A 19,302-nucleotide genomic window follows, 5' to 3' on the forward strand; every position below is an offset into this window, starting at 1 on the left:
AAATGAAACCATCATACATGGCCTTATAAACAGCCTTTTACTTCATATTGGGGTGGGTGGAGTAAAGCTGTGATTATTTTTATTACTTTCTGACCATCTAGTTTGCCATTTACCATGTCCATATAAACTAAAGCTCCAGCCAATATCAGATTTGACTACTTGTTTCAAGCTATGGCACTTGGAAATGAGTGTTGTGACATGTGGCAAATGTCCAACTGTCTTGGTTAATAAGATTGGCTATATTTCAACTAGAAACAGGTAAACCAGTATACCTGTATGTACGAAGCCAGTGATCGTTATTCAAGCCAAAGAAACTGCATCTATTTATATAAATACACATGGACAGAGAATATTTTCTTGGAGCACTAAATGTGACAATTGCCCTACTGTCTGTGATAAATATACCACACCAGCTACATAGTGCCCGACGAGGAGTTGGGTAGGTAGTGAAGAAAAACATTGACTGAAGCCTGGCAGAGGACTGAATTGTTGTCAACAGCAACAAACATACTGGGAAAGTCAAAGACAGTGAAAAAACAAACAAACAAAAAACACACAGGCATATAAATACTAACTTTCTAGGATCTTTATTGACTCCAAGTAATCCAGAGTAGAACGAGATGAATCAACGCTATACTCCGCCATCTTTATTTTAATATTAGATGCAACCATTATTCTGTAGGGGACAACGGGTCATAACTTGAGGGGAGTTAACACCCATGATTTTTAAAATGCCTTGATCAATAAGAGTCTAAGTTACAGGGAACATTATTTTCATTTTTCAGTGGACCAATAAATGCATTTGACAGGAAAATAGAAAAACTCTACCACAACAGCAATTAGAACAGCTTGCTGCATTATAAGTATCACTTCCCTGTCAAATTAGTGGTTCATGCTTATTTGAATCTGAACATAACAGGCCAATTCTATCACACCTTGCTAGGCTTGAACTTCCATCCAATCAGAGCATTCCAAATGAACATGATTCTCCACAAAACTAGAGGGCGCTCTGACCAAAAAATTGCCATGATCTAAATAAAAAGAACTGATATATATATATATATATATATATATATATATATATATATATATATTCGGAGAGCTCGTCAGTTATTTTTAAAATGTTCTAGCATAGGCAAAGAAATTTACATTTGTTGTTTGTCACAGTGTTTGTCACTTTAAAATTAGGTAACCACTAATAACTGCACGGGTTAATTTATGTTCGACATGTGAAAGTCAATCATGCAAACCTGTTTTATCTGTCAAGCCTTTCTTTATATTTATTTTTCAAAACAAACAAATTGGAAATATAATTTAATGGGACGCAGACCAGACGTGTAATCCAGTCATGCATCTTTGCTACATCTTGTATATGCTTTGCTGGAATATAAATACAGGCATTTATATTGTTGTTAATGTCACAATCACCCTTGAAAAACTATCGATTTGTGATTGGTAAAATTACATCTAAAATCAGAAGAATACTAAATAGCGGAAACGTCATTTCAATAAATTTCATACCATAAAAATTTCATTTCAATAAATGCAGTTTGCCCCCACCCCCTCACAACACACATACATTTGCATACATCATAGCCTCACATTCGTTTACAACAACGAGAATTATGACAGTGAATCTCAACTCATCAAATATGAACAAAACAATCACTGATTAAAATAAATGTTTCTAAATCTTTATAAACATTCAGTAGTGTCAAATATGTACCTGGAATATTATACTTTTATTAGAGAAAGTGAATTTCAAATATGTTACTGTACAACATATTGTAATAATCATAGAACTATTTCTTCCAATTTCCAAACATGGAGGTAAAAACATCTCTTTTTACCTCCATGGATAGAGGGACTGTGAATTAACCTTTGAACCCGGATCTCGTGTTCACGTGATTGCGTATTAAACACGTGATTAGCAAAACATGGTTAAAATGTTGTGCATCCAGGTGCTAGCACTGCTATGTGGTAAAGTATTTAATGTTTTTTTACGTTTAATTGCCATCTCATTTAGTTACCCGTCGGATTACTAGATCATTTGTTTTCACGTGATTTTGGCATGAATGTGTCTTGAACAAAACAATCGGCACATGGTCCGTCTGTTACACTCGGGGTTGTTCCAGGCGTCATGAAGCACTGAAGTGTTAAAAATAATAATAACACTGTATTAAATATTAACTCTGATTACAATGTAATTTGCTGTGGAATAGTATTGGTGTCGTTTATGCTTCAAATAGGCTTTTATCATGAATGAATTATTTCTTAATATTTGTTTTAAGCAATGATTCTTTCATTCTTGCAAAATTTATTTTTTATATTCTTGATGTTTAAGTTCTAAATATTTTTGTTGTTATTGACCATTTTCTTTGGTACGATCCAAATAAGAAATTCTATTCTATTCTATTCTATTCTATTCTGTTCTGTTCTGTTCTGTTCTGTTCTGTTCTGTTCTGTTCTGTTCTGTTCTGTTCTATTCTATTCTATTCTATTCTGCTGGCGGTTCTACAGGGGCGCTTGCAACAGGATTTATGGTTAAGGGAGATAGGATTGGGTAGGGTTATATACTAGTATAGAAATAAAGACAGGGTATGAAACATCCGCACTTGGAATCACTGTACACCAAACAAATATGGCTGGTTCGTGAATAAACTCGCACACTACACTCACCAAAAAAGCAATCTACTTGACTATCAGACTCTTATTTATCCAATTTTGTCATACGTTTGTAATAGTTTGCCTGTAAATTCACAAAAAATGATAATTTCTGGCGCTGTCGAGCGTCGAGACATGAAAAACACAACTACTCCCTGACAAGCTCCGCCCATCGAACGCTCATTGGTGGAAAGAACTCAGGTCAAAGGGTCACACTCTCGCTCACCTCACCGAGGTATATCACCCTATATATAATCAAAAGGTGACTTGTTTCGTTGACAGTGGTTGGTGCTCTCTCTGCTTTGTCGCAAGTCTGGCATCTCGCCGTTGATGCTTAATAATTAATTAATTAATTTCACCGACATATTGATTTTTGCCGCCCTTATTGTCAAGCTGCAAATCTTCTTGTATGCTCATTTAATCCATTATTATGCCACCAGTTAATCCACATTCCAGTACACGTCGTTGTCCACCTAAACACATATGGGTTGAATCCAGGCCTTTGATTTATGACATTTTTATACATCATTAACAACCTCGTGGACAGCAGAATCAAGTATTTGTTGTCAATGGTATCCTGGTAACCTTGTGGACCCCTGCACCAAAGTTGAATTGCAAACTGGATTCTTGCCCTGTCTCACTACGTTCTTTGGGTTGCACTTTATACTATTATTGATTATTGAAGTCAATAACGAACGCATGTTTGAATCACCGTTCGGTGCTATTATGTTTAACACACCCCTTACATTCATTTCCGAAACGACACATTTTTTTTCTTTCAGGGCTAGGCTCATCTAAAGTTGTCTTTCGTTTTTGGCCGGTAGCTCTTCTGATAGTAGAACTTTGCCTATGATAATATGCAACAACACTTTGAACAGTTTTACTATTTACTGGATTTGATTCAATTAATAGGTTGTGTGTGGCAATAATATTACATGGTTTGGTTACACCAGTGCATAGTTTTATCCTGTACATATTAATTACCTAATTTGCATAATTAATTAATTTTCAGCTTTTGATATTTCAAGTAGTAATCATCACATTTCAATGACACTTCGTACATAGATGTCATAGGACACTGCACAGACCTGATAGTTTTTAGGGTAATATCAGTATATATTAATTACCTAATTAGCATAATTAATTAATTTTCAGCTTTTGATATTTCAAGTAGTAATCATCACATTTCAATGAAATTTGGTACATAGATGTAATAAAACACTGCACAGACCTGATAGTTTTTCAGGTAATATCAGTATATATTAATTAGCTAATTTGCATAATTAATTAATTTTCAGCTTTTGATATTTCAAGTAGTAATCATCACATTTCAATGACACTTCGTACATAGATGTCATAGGACACTGCACAGACCTGATAGTTTTTAGGGTAATATCAGTATATATTAATTACCTAATTAGCATAATTAATTAATTTTCAGCTTTTGATATTTTAAGTAGTAATCATCATATTTCAATGAGACTTGCTACATAGATCTTCTAGGATTATGCAGAGACCTGATTAGTTTTAATTGGATATTAATTATCTAATTTGCATAATGTTCCACTGATATATAAAGAACCACAAATTGGATTTTAATGAAACTTTTAAAGAGAACTATGCAGAAACCCAATTAGTTTTTGGTAAATATTTATGCTTATTAATCTCCTAATTAACATAATTAATTAACACTGATATCTCAATTACTGATCATCACATTTGAATAAAATTTGGTACATAAATGCTCTAGAACAATAGACAGGCCTGATTCATTTTGGGTTAAAATTTGTTCATATTAATTCTCTAATTAGCATATTAATTCATAATTTTTTTGTTCTGTTCTGTTCATATTAGTTACCTGATTTACATAATTAGTTTTCAGCTTTTCCATCAATATCTCATGTACAAGTAATTTTGAATTAATTTTTAATGTGTCTTCAATACTCTCAGCATACGGGAGTTCTTTTTAAGCTTTCTTTGATTAATCTTGTCGCTCTCAAGTGGTGGTCGCAAATGACGTAGAATACGCTTTGTAAACTGACCCACACACAATACCATCACTCTCATTTGCACTTCTCAAGTTTGTCAAAATCCTGTATATACATGTACATGTACATGTAAAAACAGAATTTAAAAAGAAGACGAACTAACTTGCAGTGTACTGTATATATACTGTGTAGATTGATGTATACGTATGGTGAAAAATAAATTGTATTTGAAATCAGTGTGAGCCTTTGACCCAAGCCCTTTCCACCAATGAGCGTTCGATGGGCGAAGCTTGTCAGGGAGTAGTTGTGTTTTTCACGTCGCGTCGCTCGATAGCGCCAGAAATTATCATTTTTTGCGAATTTACAGGCAAATTATTACAAACGTATGACAAAATTGGATAAATAAGAGTGGATTGCTTTTTTAGTGAGTGTAGTGTGCAAGTTTATTCACAAACCAGCCATATTTGTTTGGTGTACAGCGATTCCAAGTGCGGACGTTTCATACCCTGTCTTTATTTCTATACTAGTATATACCGGTAACCCTACCCAAGCCTATCTCTCTTAACCATAAATCCTGTTGCAAGCGCCCGTGCGGTTCTATGAGTGGTAATTACGTTGAGTCTTGAAGGCACCCCTATCACAGCCATGTGAACGGTCATTGACACCACATCCTGGGGTGTGAGGTACCCAATGAAAACCTGTAAACAGATATATTGTTTACCACTGATATGCAAATGAGATAAAATAGTCCTTTCTAAAGTTTTCTTTGCATTTGGTGCATATCTTGAACTAGATATATTTTGAGTTTTTATGATTGTGTAATTTAAATATTACGACCTCCAAAGTTATCTTCCTGCACAAACAAGGAGAGCCATGAAATAATTATGCAAATTAGACACGTATCCATGTACTAGTAGTAAAATGAGGTTATTATGAGGATATCGAAAAGTATGCATGAAGACAGTACACCAGAGGTTTTGCTTTTCAAGGATACATCATTGGAATGCCGAAATCCCCAAAAGTTTAGAACAGAATCAGTGAACTTCTTTGTGTGGATCCTGTGTCAAATCCTGGTGGCAGCCATGTTTGTTTTTATTATTAAAGAACGCTTATGTGTGTAATCATTCCATATTTAGAATTCGCATGTCCTAATATGGTAGAATGATATATAATAATTCTTGGCATTTTCACTCTAAATTAATAATTCTGCATACAAGGCTCCCTACTAGCTCATAGTTATTGCCCACTACAACCACAGGAAATCGGCTTGTATTAGTACAATAAATCAAGAAAACTTATTTACGAGTTCTGAGCAACGTGTAGAGTTTCACTAACACAGTTGGAGATATTGTCTATTTAGAATTTGTCATGCACCGGTCACAAGGCTTGTCACGAACTTGAGTGGGATCAAAAATCAGTATAAACATAAATATGACAGGTCAAAAATAATTTTTAAAATCTAGCAGTGTTACCGAACAAACGCATTATAATATAACACTAATTTAAAAAACAATAAGTTTATCACAAGAATACCGCAAAATATACAATCTGGCAGTACGGGGGTTGGGTCAGACTCTGCTACATGATGGTTGATACAACCATTGTACTACCTTAAGGTAGTTTTTCAATAAATTGTACTTCTGAGTTTAAAAAAGGTAGGGGTCACCAGCTTAATTTTCGAAAAAATCATGGTTCTATTTTAGTGAATAGCGGCCATTTTGGCATTATTATTATAGTGCTTTTACCATAGATTCCTATGGCAGAGATATTATGCCATATCTCAAATTGTAGCCTGGTGACATAGGCTGAAAAATTATATATATATGATGGAGTATTTTTTGTTGACCACAATTATTTCAAAAATCTGGGTTTTAAAAGTGCCAAAAAATGACATTTTTCTTTAACATTGTGCTCTATAGAATTTTTCTAGGAATGGCGATTTTTGGAAAATTATAAGACAAGTTTCTTAAAATATATCACTGTAGCACAAAAGAATGCTATTTCATGGTGCTATGGTGTCTATTAATAAAGAGTAGTGAGTATGCTTCTAGCCCGATTCAGGGGTATAACACCGTATCTTCCCACAGCTATTCGTATCAAATTTTGTTATGCTTTTATCATTCCCCATTTGGATTACTGTAGTACAGTCTGGGGTTCAGCCCAGTTAAATAGATTGGCCAGGATGATTTTTGATCTCTCTCCGCGAACTCCTACTAAACCTCTATTTAAAAAATTGAGATGGATGACCGTAATGGATAGGGTTGATTACCGGCACTCTGTTATGATCTATAAATCATTAAATAATCTTGCTCCAACTTATATGAGACAAATGTTTAAATTGACCAGAGAAGTCAGCACTAGGACTACCAGGAATTCAGACAGATCCAAGTTATACTTGGCTCCTGGTAAAATTATTAAAGTATATTCAGATAGCTTCCAATTCTCGGCTGCTTAATTTTGGAATAAAATACCTCTATCAATTCGTGATAGTGACTCAATTGGAGCTTTTAAATATATCTATTTTAAATGGTCCATGTCAAAAATTGAGTTGTTATGTTATATTTCTGTACTTTATTTATAAATGTATTATTAATTTCTGTATTTTGTACAAATTTTTGAGGACCATGTGTGAGATAAGCCTATGGCTTATCGTCTTTAAATAAAGTCTATTATTATTATTAATACATGTATTATTATGGGAAAATAGCTTCATGATTTTACATAATAAACCAATGAACATTGTTATGCGATTTATGACTAACTTTCCCAAAAATGATGAGTAGGCTTCTACCTTAATGAATACTTTGTGTTATTCTATTTATAACATCGTATATATTACAAGGACGAAGAAAGTGAAATAACAATATGGGATCACTGTACTCAGTTCAAAGAAGATTATTACCTAAATTGAAGGGTTCTCCCTACCAGGGTGTGGAGTTTTTGATAATTATAAGTTAAAATGGAGCATTCTATGGCTTCCTTGGTTGAAGACTGTGGCCACATGTGATCCCTGGTCATTCAGAATTTTATGGTTGCCAGAGGATCTGCTCCCCAGGGTGCATGGCCATGGCATGAGGGGGCTGCTCCCCTGTTCCCTTGTTTAAAAAAATCCCTGGAAATAATATACCAGTATAATATTTTTTTTATTATCTACAGCCATATTTGTGGTTGAAGGAGTGCCCACCTTCAGTGATGTGTATCATACAAGTGGAATATTAAGATTACCGTATGCCGAACTCAATGAACCGTTTGAGGTGTTCTACAACAAATCAGCCGCTGCAAGCCGAATGGACTTCTATGGTGGTAAGTGTATGCGAGGATTCCATGCAAACTTGTAATATAAGGCTGAGGAATAGGCACATTTAGGATATTTTGTGGTTAAGTTAAGCATGTATTGACTATTTTGACCTGGGTTTACCATTGTTAAGCATAGAATGATTGTTTAAAATGGCACTCATGAAAGTTATTTTAGGATTTCAATAAAATTTATAAAGATGTGAAAAATGTCTTTACCATGAGACGAGTGTTCTATCAGTATTATTAGTCCCCGTTCGGAGGAAGTCCGAAAACAGGGACTATTAATTTGGGTTTGTTTCGTCTGTACGTACGTCTGGAGCTATATCTTGGACATCCATTGACGGATTTCATTCAAACTTTACTTGAAGACAATACATAATATCTTATATGCGCGTCCAGTTACTTTATGATGGGAGTAAAAATGGCCGACTGGCGACCATTTTGGATGTAAAATTTGCTATTACTGATACCTGAATCGCAGCAGTTTCTTGGAGATGACTGGGCTGATTTGGATTAAAGTTGGTATGATGATCATACATATTGGATTGTAGGTGCACCTCATTTTTTTTCGTGATTCTAACAAATATGGCCAACTGGCGGCCATTTTGTTTTTCATGGTACCCATGCTACTTTCTCTTGAATGCAATGAACGTTTCTCTTTAAATTTTGTACAAAGATAGTATACCAAGGGATACATGCGCACCAACATTATTTTTGTGATTCGATTCAATATGGCCGGCCAATGCCCAATTTTCATGTAAAAGTGCAAAATCCTAATTTTTCACAAATCCATCTCCTATTAATGGATTCAATCTAATCTCAATGACTTCATCAGCATCAAATTGATATGTCAGATCACAAAATTTTGAATGGGGACTGTGTTAACAATGACTTGTTAATTCTAAAATGTGTCTTGTGTACAATAAATAGATTTTCATCACACATTACCACAATTGCATACAATTTTATGGATACCTATAAGGAGTAATTTACTTAATATGTACATAAATGATTTTTTTTAAAGCAAGGGAGTGTCACCTGCGCATGTCTGAGAATTGAGTCCTAATTGATGATAACAACGCACGCTAAAATCACAAAAACTTGTGGGTAGATGCTTGTTTGTAAACAATGACATACTATGGTCAGATACTCTCTCGCTTTAACCTTTTCACCACAACTACCCTCTTTTCATGACAAATTCACAAAATAACGGTAGTCCTGCACTTTCCTGCAGAAGATTGGGACAAAAATAGTTAAATTTTTTGACTAAAAAATGAAAATTGACTTACATTTTGTCATTAGGGTTCATTTCCAGAAATATTGAAGGATATAAGAAAGTCTTAAGAAAGTCTGGTGGTGAAAAGGTTGATAATAATGATAATACTGTGGAGAGAAATGATATACAATTAATTGGAGTCTACTAAAAAAAAAGATGTAACATTGCATTCATGCGTATTAAGTTCAAATACCCACTTATGTACTGTCCCTATTTAATAAAAACATGTCAATTCATATTTACAACACCCGGCACCTTTTGATCACCTTCAAATACAACCAACTAGTACCAGTAACAAAAATATTTTTTCACAACATTCATTCAATTTACTATATAAATACATATGGTACATGATACCTAATGTTTTCTAGGTATGGATAAGACATATCTGCTGGCGACAAAGGGAACATATGGTACATCCTTTATCATTTCTCCAATGACTGACAAGTCTGGTACGAGTGCAGCTGAATGCTTTCTGGTGAATGGAACGAAAGATGGTCCTATTGCAATCCAAAGTATATTACCTGATGTATCTCAATTCAAAGTAAGGTTTGACAATTTATTATTATTTATACATACCTGCCATGTTATTACTGGTGCATACTGAAATGCATCTCTAACAAAATCCTCGTCCACTCTAATAATAAAAATGTTTTTAATTCTGCAGAGTATTGGGAAGATTATTGTACGTGGTATTATCACAGATGGATGGCAATTAGTTGTAACCAATGGCAACAAGAAGAACACTTACACAATGGCAGTGCTTGATAATAAGCCAGTACAATATGAAATGATGGGTTATGATTCATTACTCGGATCACATTATGATAAATACATTGTGGATTATATGCATTATGACACCCTGCCTATTGATCCCAAGATATTTGTAATACAAGGTACAGTACTAGCTATGTCTCTTTCCTCTAAGACTGTGCAAGAATATTTTGCTAATCACTATAATTACACAGAGAACAACCATTTAATCAAATACATTCTTTTGTGAATTGGCACCCCACAAATATACCTTCCGTGAATTGGCACCACACAAATACATCATTCTAATAAATACTGAGGCACATTATATGTTTTATTATGCCTGTAGATGAATCAAAGTGTGGAAGTTTTCCAGGACCTGGTATTGAACATCACTTAGCATCAAATCCTCTGCAGGAACTTGTTAATCCAGACAAAGAAAACAGCATACACAAGTTATTTGATGAGTTCAAAAACAAACATGATAAGCAATACCACGGTGATGATGAACATGAAATGCGCAAAATGCATTTCACTAATAATGTAAGGTAATGCAAGTTTTGAAATAATCACTGAATTCATGTAAGTGGACTGATATGAGGTACTGTCAGATGGTGGTTGTGGCCATTTTGGCTGATAGTAATGGGACTGTTACGTGGTGTTGTGGCCATCTCTCAGCTGATAATGGGACTGTCATGTGGTGGTTGTGGCCATCTCTCAGCTGATAATGGGACTGTCAAGTGGTGGTTGTGGCCATCTCTCAGCTGATAATGGGACTGTCAGGTGGTGGTTGTGGCCATCTCTCAACTGATAATGGGACTGTCATGTTATGGTTGTGGCCATCTCTCAGCTGATAATGGACTGTCAGGTGGTGGTTGTGGCCATCTCTCAGCTGATAATGGGACTGTCAGGTAGTGGTTGTGGCCATCTCTCAGCTGATAATTAGACTGTCAGGTGGTGGTTGTGGCCATCTCTCAGCTGATAATCGTATTGTCAGGTGATGGTTGTGGCCATCTCTCAGCTGATAATCGTATTGTCAGGTGATGGTTGTGGCCATCTCGCAGCTGATAATGGGACTGTCAGGTGGTGGTTGTGGCCATCTCTCAGCTGATAATGGGACTGTCAGGTGGTGGTTGTGGCCATCTCTCAGCTGATAATGGGACTGTCAGGTGGTGGTTGTGGCCATCTCTCAGCTGATAATGGGACTGTCAGGTGATGGTTGTGGCCATCTCTCAGCTGATAATGGGACTGTCAGGTGGTGGTTGTGGCCATCTCTCAGCTGATAATGGGGACTGTCAGGTGGTGGTTGTGGCCATCTCTCAGCTGATAATGGGACTGTCAGGTGGTGGTTGTGGCCATCTCTCAGCTGATAATGGGGACTGTCAGGTTGTGTCAGTGGCCATCTCTCAGCTGATAATGGGACTGTCAGGTTGTGTCAGTGGCCATCTCTCAGCTGATAATGGGGACTGTCAGGTGGTGGTTGTGGCCATCTCTCAGCTGATAATGGGACTGTCAGGTGGTGGTTGTGGCCATCTCTCAGCTGATAATGGGACTGTCAGGTTGTGTCAGTGGCCATCTCTCAGCTGATAATGGGACTGTCAGGTTGTGTCAGTGGCCATCTCTCAGCTGATAATGGGGACTGTCAGGTGGTGGTTGTGGCCATCTCTCAGCTGATAATGGGACTGTCAGGTTGTGTCAGTGGCCATCTCTCAGCTGATAATGGGACTGTCAGGTGGTGGTTGTGGCCATCTCTCAGCTGATAATGGAACTGTCAGGTGATGGTTGTGGCCATCTCTCAGCTGATAATGGGACTGTCAGGTTGTGTCAGTGGCCATCTCTCAGCTGATAATGGGACTGTCAGGTGATGGTTGTGGCCATCTCTCAGCTGATAATGGGACTGTCAGGTGGTGGTTGTGGCCATCTCTCAGCTGATAATGGGGACTGTCAGGTGGTGGTAGTGGCCATCTCTCAGCTGATAATGGGACTGTCAGGTTGTGTCAGTGGCCATCTCTCAGCTGATAATGGGACTGTCAGGTGATGGTTGTGGCCATCTCTCAGCTGATAATGGGACTGTCAGGTGGTGGTTGTGGCCATCTCTCAGCTGATAATGGGGACTGTCAGGTGGTGGTTGTGGCCATCTCTCAGCTGATAATGGGACTGTCAGGTTGTGTCAGTGGCCATCTCTCAGCTGATAATGGGACTGTCAGGTTGTGTCAGTGGCCATATGTCAACTAAAAATAGAACTTTCAGGTGGTGGCTGTGGCCTAACTCTAGAAGCAACATATTTATTTTGACTGTGACTTCATTCAGTAACATACACTATTAATGAAGTGATATATTAAGTTCATGAAATGCATAACTTGTGTATCAGAAAGTGTTACATCATGAACTGTCGAAATTGTTTCATAGTATGCATTGCCTGAATGTTGTCAGTAGCTTTCGGGGTTATATACAATCCAATAACTACAGAATGTGATAACAATGGTTCATTTTGCAATTTGACAAAATCAGTTGAAATTTTAACTAATCTCAGCAATTTGGCGGCAATAAGCAGAATTACCATACAGTGTTTGCAAGGTGTGAAATAGAACACCATGGTGATAAGAAAATTAGCGTACATGATGTATGCAATGATATTTTTGTATTCTGTATTATTTCAGCAATAGTTTCAACACTCTGTTGTTTCACTATGTCATACTGTGGAAATATGCATGTAATAAATATATAATCCCAGGATATTGATTGATATGAAATAATTAAAATCTTTGTGTCTGGTAGATACATACACTCCAAGAACCGTGCAGGACTGACATACAAGCTGGCAGTTAATCACCTTGCTGATAGAAGCCAGAATGAACTGAAGACAATGAATGGATATCGTTACAGTGGTGTGCCCCATGAAGGATATCCATTCCATAAACTTGATATGCCATTAACGGATATTCCTGATGCCATTGATTGGAATATCAAGGGTAAGTGAATTTATATTCCTACTTGGGATTTGGGTGCCATGCCCACATGAATTGAACTTCATCCAATGTCAACACTTTACAGCTTTACCTGACATGTAGGCGTGAGTGGCGTGCTCGCCAACTGAACAGCATCAGACCCTACTAACACCTGACAGAATAGTGTATGTCTCGTCGACAAGATCAATACTGTGAATTTGAAAAGTTCACCCCTTCTTGCAATGAGTTTCACTGAATATTCATTTTGGTGGTCATGGTAACACCATCATTCAAAGCCATGTTTGCATTGTCAGCAAAATCACAGACTGTTTTCAACAGGATGATAAACATCGGGCAGAATTTTGCCAGCACCTTATCACACATTATGTCCACAAACATAATGGCTGTCACTATCTGACAGGTACCGACAAAAAATCGTCAGGGAAAGTGAAAAACTACATCATTCTGTTAGACGTGTTTTGGGTTTGGAGGACCTGACAAACATTCTATAGCATTGGACAATGTCATCCAGTGATCTCGGCAACATTCTACAGCTTTGAACAATATCACCCAAAGACCTGATCAACACTCTACAACGATGAACAATGTCATCCAATGACCCGACAAACATTCTAAAGCTTTGAACAATGTCATCCAATGATCCGACAAACATTCTAAAGCTTTGAACAATGTCATCCAATGATCCGACAAACATTCTAAAGCTTTGAACAATGTCATCCAATGATCCGACAAACATTCTAAAGCTTTGAACAATGTCATCCAATGACCTGATCAACATTCTAAAGCTTTGAACAATGTCATCCAAAGACCTGATCAACATTCTATAGCTTTGAACAATATCATCCAAAGACCTGATCAACATTCTATTGCATTGAACAATGTCACCCAATGACCTGATCAACACTCTACAACGATGAACAATGTCATCCAATGACCCGACAACCATTCTATAGCTTTGAACAATGTCATCCAATGATCCGACAAACATTCTAAAGCTTTGAACAATGTCATCCAATGACCTGATCAACATTCTATAGCTTTGAACAATGTCATCCAATGACCTGATCAACATTCTATAGCTTTGAACAATGTCACCCAATGACCTGATCAACATTCTATAGCTTTGAACAATGTCACCCAATGACCTGATCAACATTCTATAGCTTTGAACAATATCATCCAAAGACCTGATCAACATTCTACAGCAATGAACAATGTCATCCAATGACCCGATAAACATTCTATAGCTTTGAACAATATAACCCAATGACCTGATCAACATTCTACAGCAATGGACAATGTCATCCAATGACCTGGTAAACATTCTACAGCGATGAACAATGTCATCCAATGACCTGGTAAACATTCTACAGCGATGAACAATGTCATTCAATGACCCAACAAACATTCTATGGCTTTGAACAATGTCATCCAATGATCTGAGCAACATTCTATAGCTTTGAACAATGTCATCCAATGATTTGAGCAACATTATACAGCGATGAACAATGTCATCCAATGACCCGACAAACATTCTATAGCTTTGAACAATATCACCCAATGACCTGATCAACATTCTATAGCTTTGAACAGTGTCATCCAATGATCTGAGTAACATTCTACAGTGATGAACAATGTCATCCAATGACCCGACAAACATTCTATAGCTTTGAACAATATCATTCAATGACCTATCAACATTCTATAGCTTTGAACAATGTCATCCAATGATCTGAGCAACATTCTACAGCGATGAACAATGTCATCCAATGATCTGACAAACATTCTATAGTTTTGAACAATGTCATTCAATGATCTGAGCAACATTATATAGCTTTTAGCAATGTCATCCAATGATCTGAGCAACATTCTACAGCGATGAGCAATGTCATCCAATGATCTGACAAACATTCTATAGCTTTGAACAATGTCATCCAATGACCTGATCAACATTCTATAGCTTTGAACAATGTCATCCAATGATCTGAGCAACATTATATTGCTTTGAACAATGTCATCCAATGATCTGAGCAACATTTTACAGCGATGAACAATGTCATCCAATGATCTGAGCAACATTTTACAGAATTGAACAATACCATCCAATGACCTGATCAACATTTTACTGAATTGAACAATATCATCCAATGACCTGATCAACATTTTACAGCATTGAACAATATCATCCAATGACCTGGTAAACATTCTACAGCGATGAACAATGTCATCCAATGACCTGGTAAACATTCTACAGCGATGAACAATGTCATTCAATGACCCAACAAACATTCTATGGCTTTGAACAATGTCATCCAATGATCTGAGCAACATTCTATAGCTTTGAACAATGTCATCCAATGATTTGAGCAACATTATACAGCGATGAACAATGTCATCCAATGACCCGACAAACATTATATAGCTTTGAACAATATCACCCAATGACCTGATCAACATTCTATAGCTTTGAACAGTGTCATCCAATGATCTGAGTAACATTCTACAGTGATGAACAATGTCATCCAATGACCCGACAAACATTCTATAGCTTTGAACAATATCATTCAATGACCTATCAACATTCTATAGCTTTGAACAATGTCATCCAATGATCTGAGCAACATTCTACAGCGATGAACAATGTCATCCAATGATCTGACAAACATTCTATAGTTTTGAACAATGTCATTCAATGATCTGAGCAACATTATATAGCTTTTAGCAATATCATCCAATGATCTGAGCAACATTCTACAGCGATGAGCAATGTCATCCAATGATCTGACAAACATTCTATAGCTTTGAACAATGTCATCCAATGACCTGATCAACATTCTATAGCTTTGAACAATGTCATCCAATGTTCTGAGCAACATTATATTGCTTTGAACAATGTCATCCAATGATCTGAGCAACATTTTACAGCGATGAACAATGTCATCCAATGATCTGAGCAACATTTTACAGAATTGAACAATACCATCCAATGACCTGATCAACATTTTACTGAATTGAACAATATCATCCAATGACCTGATCAACATTTTACAGCATTGAACAATATCATCCAATGACCTGATCAACATTTTACAGCATTGAACAATTTCATCCAATGACCTGATCATTTATTATCATAGGTGCTGTGACTCAAGTAAAAGATCAAGCTGTCTGTGGATCATGTTGGAGTTTTGGTGCTATAGGGGCTATTGAAGGTGCTCTATTTATGAAGGTAGGTTGAGTGGGTGGTACAGTGGTTGCTACGGTTTGTGCTATAGGGGCTATTGAAGGTGCTCTATTCATGAAGGTAGGTTGAGTGGGTGGTACAGTGGTTGCTACGGTTTGTGCTATAAATGGTATTGAAGGTGCTCTATTCATGAAGGTAGGTTGAGTGGGTGGTACAGTGGTTGCTACGGTTTGTGCTATAGGAGCTTTTGAAGGTGCTCTATTCATGAAGGTAGGTTGAGTTGGTGGTACAGTGATTGTTACGGTTTGTGCTATAGGGGCTATTGAAGGTGCTCTATTCATGAAGGTAGGTTGAGTGGGTGGTACAGTGGTTGCTACGGTTTGTGCTATAAATGGTATTGAAGGTGCTCTATTCATGAAGGTAGGTTGAGTGGGTGGTACAGTGGTTGCTAGGGTTTGTGCTATAGGGGCTTTTGAAGGTGCTCTATTTATGAAGGTAGGTTGAGTTGGTGGTACAGTGGTTGCTAGGGTTTGTGCTATAGGGGCTATTGAAGGTGCTCTATTCATGAAGGTAGGTTGAGTGGGTGGTACAGTGGTTGCTGGGGTTAGGGTTTGTGCTATAAGGGGCTATTGAAGGTGCTCTATTTATGAAGGTAGGTTGAGTGGGTGGTACAGTGGTTGCTAGGGTTTGTGGTATAGGGGCTATTGAAGCTGCTCTATTTATGAAGGTAGGTTGAGTGGGTGGTACAGTGGTTGCTAGGGTTTGTGCTATAAGGGGCTATTGCAGGTGCTATATTTATGAAGGTAGGTTGAGTGGGTGGTACAGTGGTTGCTGGGGTTTGTGCTATAAGGGGCTATTGAAGGTGCTCTATTTATGAAGGTAGGTTGAGTGGGTGGTACAGTGGTTGCTAGGGTTTGTGCTATAAGGGGCTATTGAAGGTGCTCTATTTATGAAGGTAGGTTGAGTGGGTGGTACAGTGGTTGCTAGGGTTTGTGATATAAGGGGCTATTGAAGGTGCTCTATTTATGAAGGTAGGTTGAGTGGGTGGTACAGTGGTTGCTAGGGTTTGTGCTATATGGGCTATTGAAGGTGCCTAATTTATGAAGGATAAGTTAGTAGGTTAGGTGCTAATAATGTCCACTAGGGTTGCCCCATTTATGAAAGTAGTTATTTCGAAGGGCGGTAATGTGGCTGCTAGAGCTGGTGTTATCGGTATGGGCTTTCAAGTGTGTCCGACTACTGATTCATTTTCTGACACATGAATTTATCTGTTCTGTATCATTATTTCATTGTATTCTAATCAGATAAATCAGTTGGATTCAATGCTAGTATATTCTCACTTCTCTCATTTTGTGCAATTTATTTTAGGTGCTGTGTTTTTGAAAATGTTATAATTGGTTGGCATCAGTCCATCATGTTTTGAATATCATCAGGCAAAATTATTTGCATTACTTACAGAAAAATTAAGTTATGCAAAATGTTTCCTCATTCCCTATCACTATATTTCTAACAGATTATCAGATAAAATATCTGCATATATATCATGTATAACAATTTTGTTGCAGTCTAACAAACTGGTGAGGTTATCACAGCAGAATTTGGTAGATTGTTCTTGGGGTTACGGTAACAATGGTTGTTTTGGTGGAGAGCAGTTTAGATCATATCAATGGGTAATGGACAATGGTGGTATTGCTAGTGAAGAACAGTATGGACCATACTTAGGACAGGTTAGTCTACTAATCTAACATTGGAAGGTAAATCAATACTGGCATATATACATGATATTATCTACTTATATTTCACAGTGATAAATATGGCTGAAGTTAGACTATCCTTGTAAAAACTCGTTATTCTAGTCAACCTGTTAACCTGTCGTCTAAAATCCTGATAAAAAGGTTATGAACTTCCTTTCACACACAAAATTTGTCAAACATGTCAACCATTACCATGGCAAATAAATAACAGAAGAAAAGCAGTTTTTAACATACATAACTCGTGAACACAATAACTGATTCTGGTTAATGGCTCAAGTTATTGCCTATGCCCAGGACTTCAACTAAGTCTTACAGACAATACAACTACAATGTAAGTGATATAATATATTGATATTTTCTTTTTTCAGAATGGTTTGTGTCATTTCAACAAGTCTATGGTAGCTACTAAGATATCCAACTATACTCAAGTACCAAGTGGTGATATTGACTCTTTGAAGAAAACCATAGCCAACTATGGCCCTGTGTCTGTCAGCATTGATGCCTCCCACAGGTCATTATCATTCTATTCTAATGGTGTCTACTATGAAGAAGAATGTGGTAGGTCACTTGGTACTAAATTTAACAACTTTATAATTAAACAAATGACAGGTTATTCTAAAAATACATATGACATGACAATAAAAATTCCATATTTATTTATTTATTTGAAAAGACCTACGGGCACAAGTCCCATTTATAGGCTCCTCACTCACACATACATCAAAATACAATAAATAACATACACAAATATACGATAAAATACATACACATATAAAATATCGGAATTTAACTTTCAAGAATGAACTGATGTACCTTAGATTTAAAACAGATCAAATTACTAAAATTATGAAATGCTACATAATAACCCAGCACACTGGGATAAAATAAAATATCACTATGTATATTATTCTATTGTAGGAAATAAACCTGAAAATTTGGACCATGCTGTCCTGGCCGTTGGATACGGTACCATGGCTAACCAAAGCTACTGGTTGGTGAAGAATTCCTGGTCCACCTACTGGGGAATGAATGGATTTGTGTTGATGTCCCAGAAAGACAACAACTGTGGTGTAGCTACGGATGCTACCCTTGTTACAATCTAAACTTTATTTCATACAGTGAAGGGCACAAAGCTGAGGTTTTGTTTATAAATGTATTTATAAAAAAAATTGTAAACACCGTCCATCAGAGATGATATGAGTGTAATTAATACAAAATTGAAGGCTAGATCAGGCTATTAAGATACAGGGATTAATTACTACAATTTCACCATGCTTGTCTGACTCAGCGCCCATGCTTGACTAATTGCTCCCCACTTTTGGGGCATTACTATTTCTGGGTTCACGTTCGGCTATGCAACAATCCTTTTCAAAATGCTCTAAATTTGACTACCTTGTCATAAAACCTGGTAACTGAA

The 19,302-nt window shown here is 36.8% G+C and overlaps 1 protein-coding gene across 1 annotated transcript; it reads left to right on the forward strand.

The window, feature by feature from the left end:
• Nucleotides 1-1,903: 1,903 nt before the first annotated feature.
• On the forward strand, nucleotides 1,904-19,302 carry LOC100373450 (cathepsin L-like peptidase). Its single transcript, XM_085492817.1, has 10 exons — nucleotides 1,904-1,980; nucleotides 7,809-7,955; nucleotides 9,597-9,769; nucleotides 9,893-10,121; nucleotides 10,328-10,526; nucleotides 12,757-12,950; nucleotides 16,085-16,176; nucleotides 17,697-17,858; nucleotides 18,254-18,443; nucleotides 18,804-19,302. Exons 1-10 carry the CDS (start codon nucleotides 1,938-1,940, stop codon nucleotides 18,986-18,988), a joined length of 1,614 nt encoding a protein of 537 aa, XP_085348943.1. The 5' UTR covers nucleotides 1,904-1,937; the 3' UTR covers nucleotides 18,989-19,302.

The sequence above is a fragment of the Saccoglossus kowalevskii genome, chromosome 18 (genome assembly GCF_978046115.1).
Source record: "Saccoglossus kowalevskii chromosome 18, keSacKowa6.1, whole genome shotgun sequence".
NCBI lineage: Eukaryota > Metazoa > Hemichordata > Enteropneusta > Harrimaniidae > Saccoglossus > Saccoglossus kowalevskii.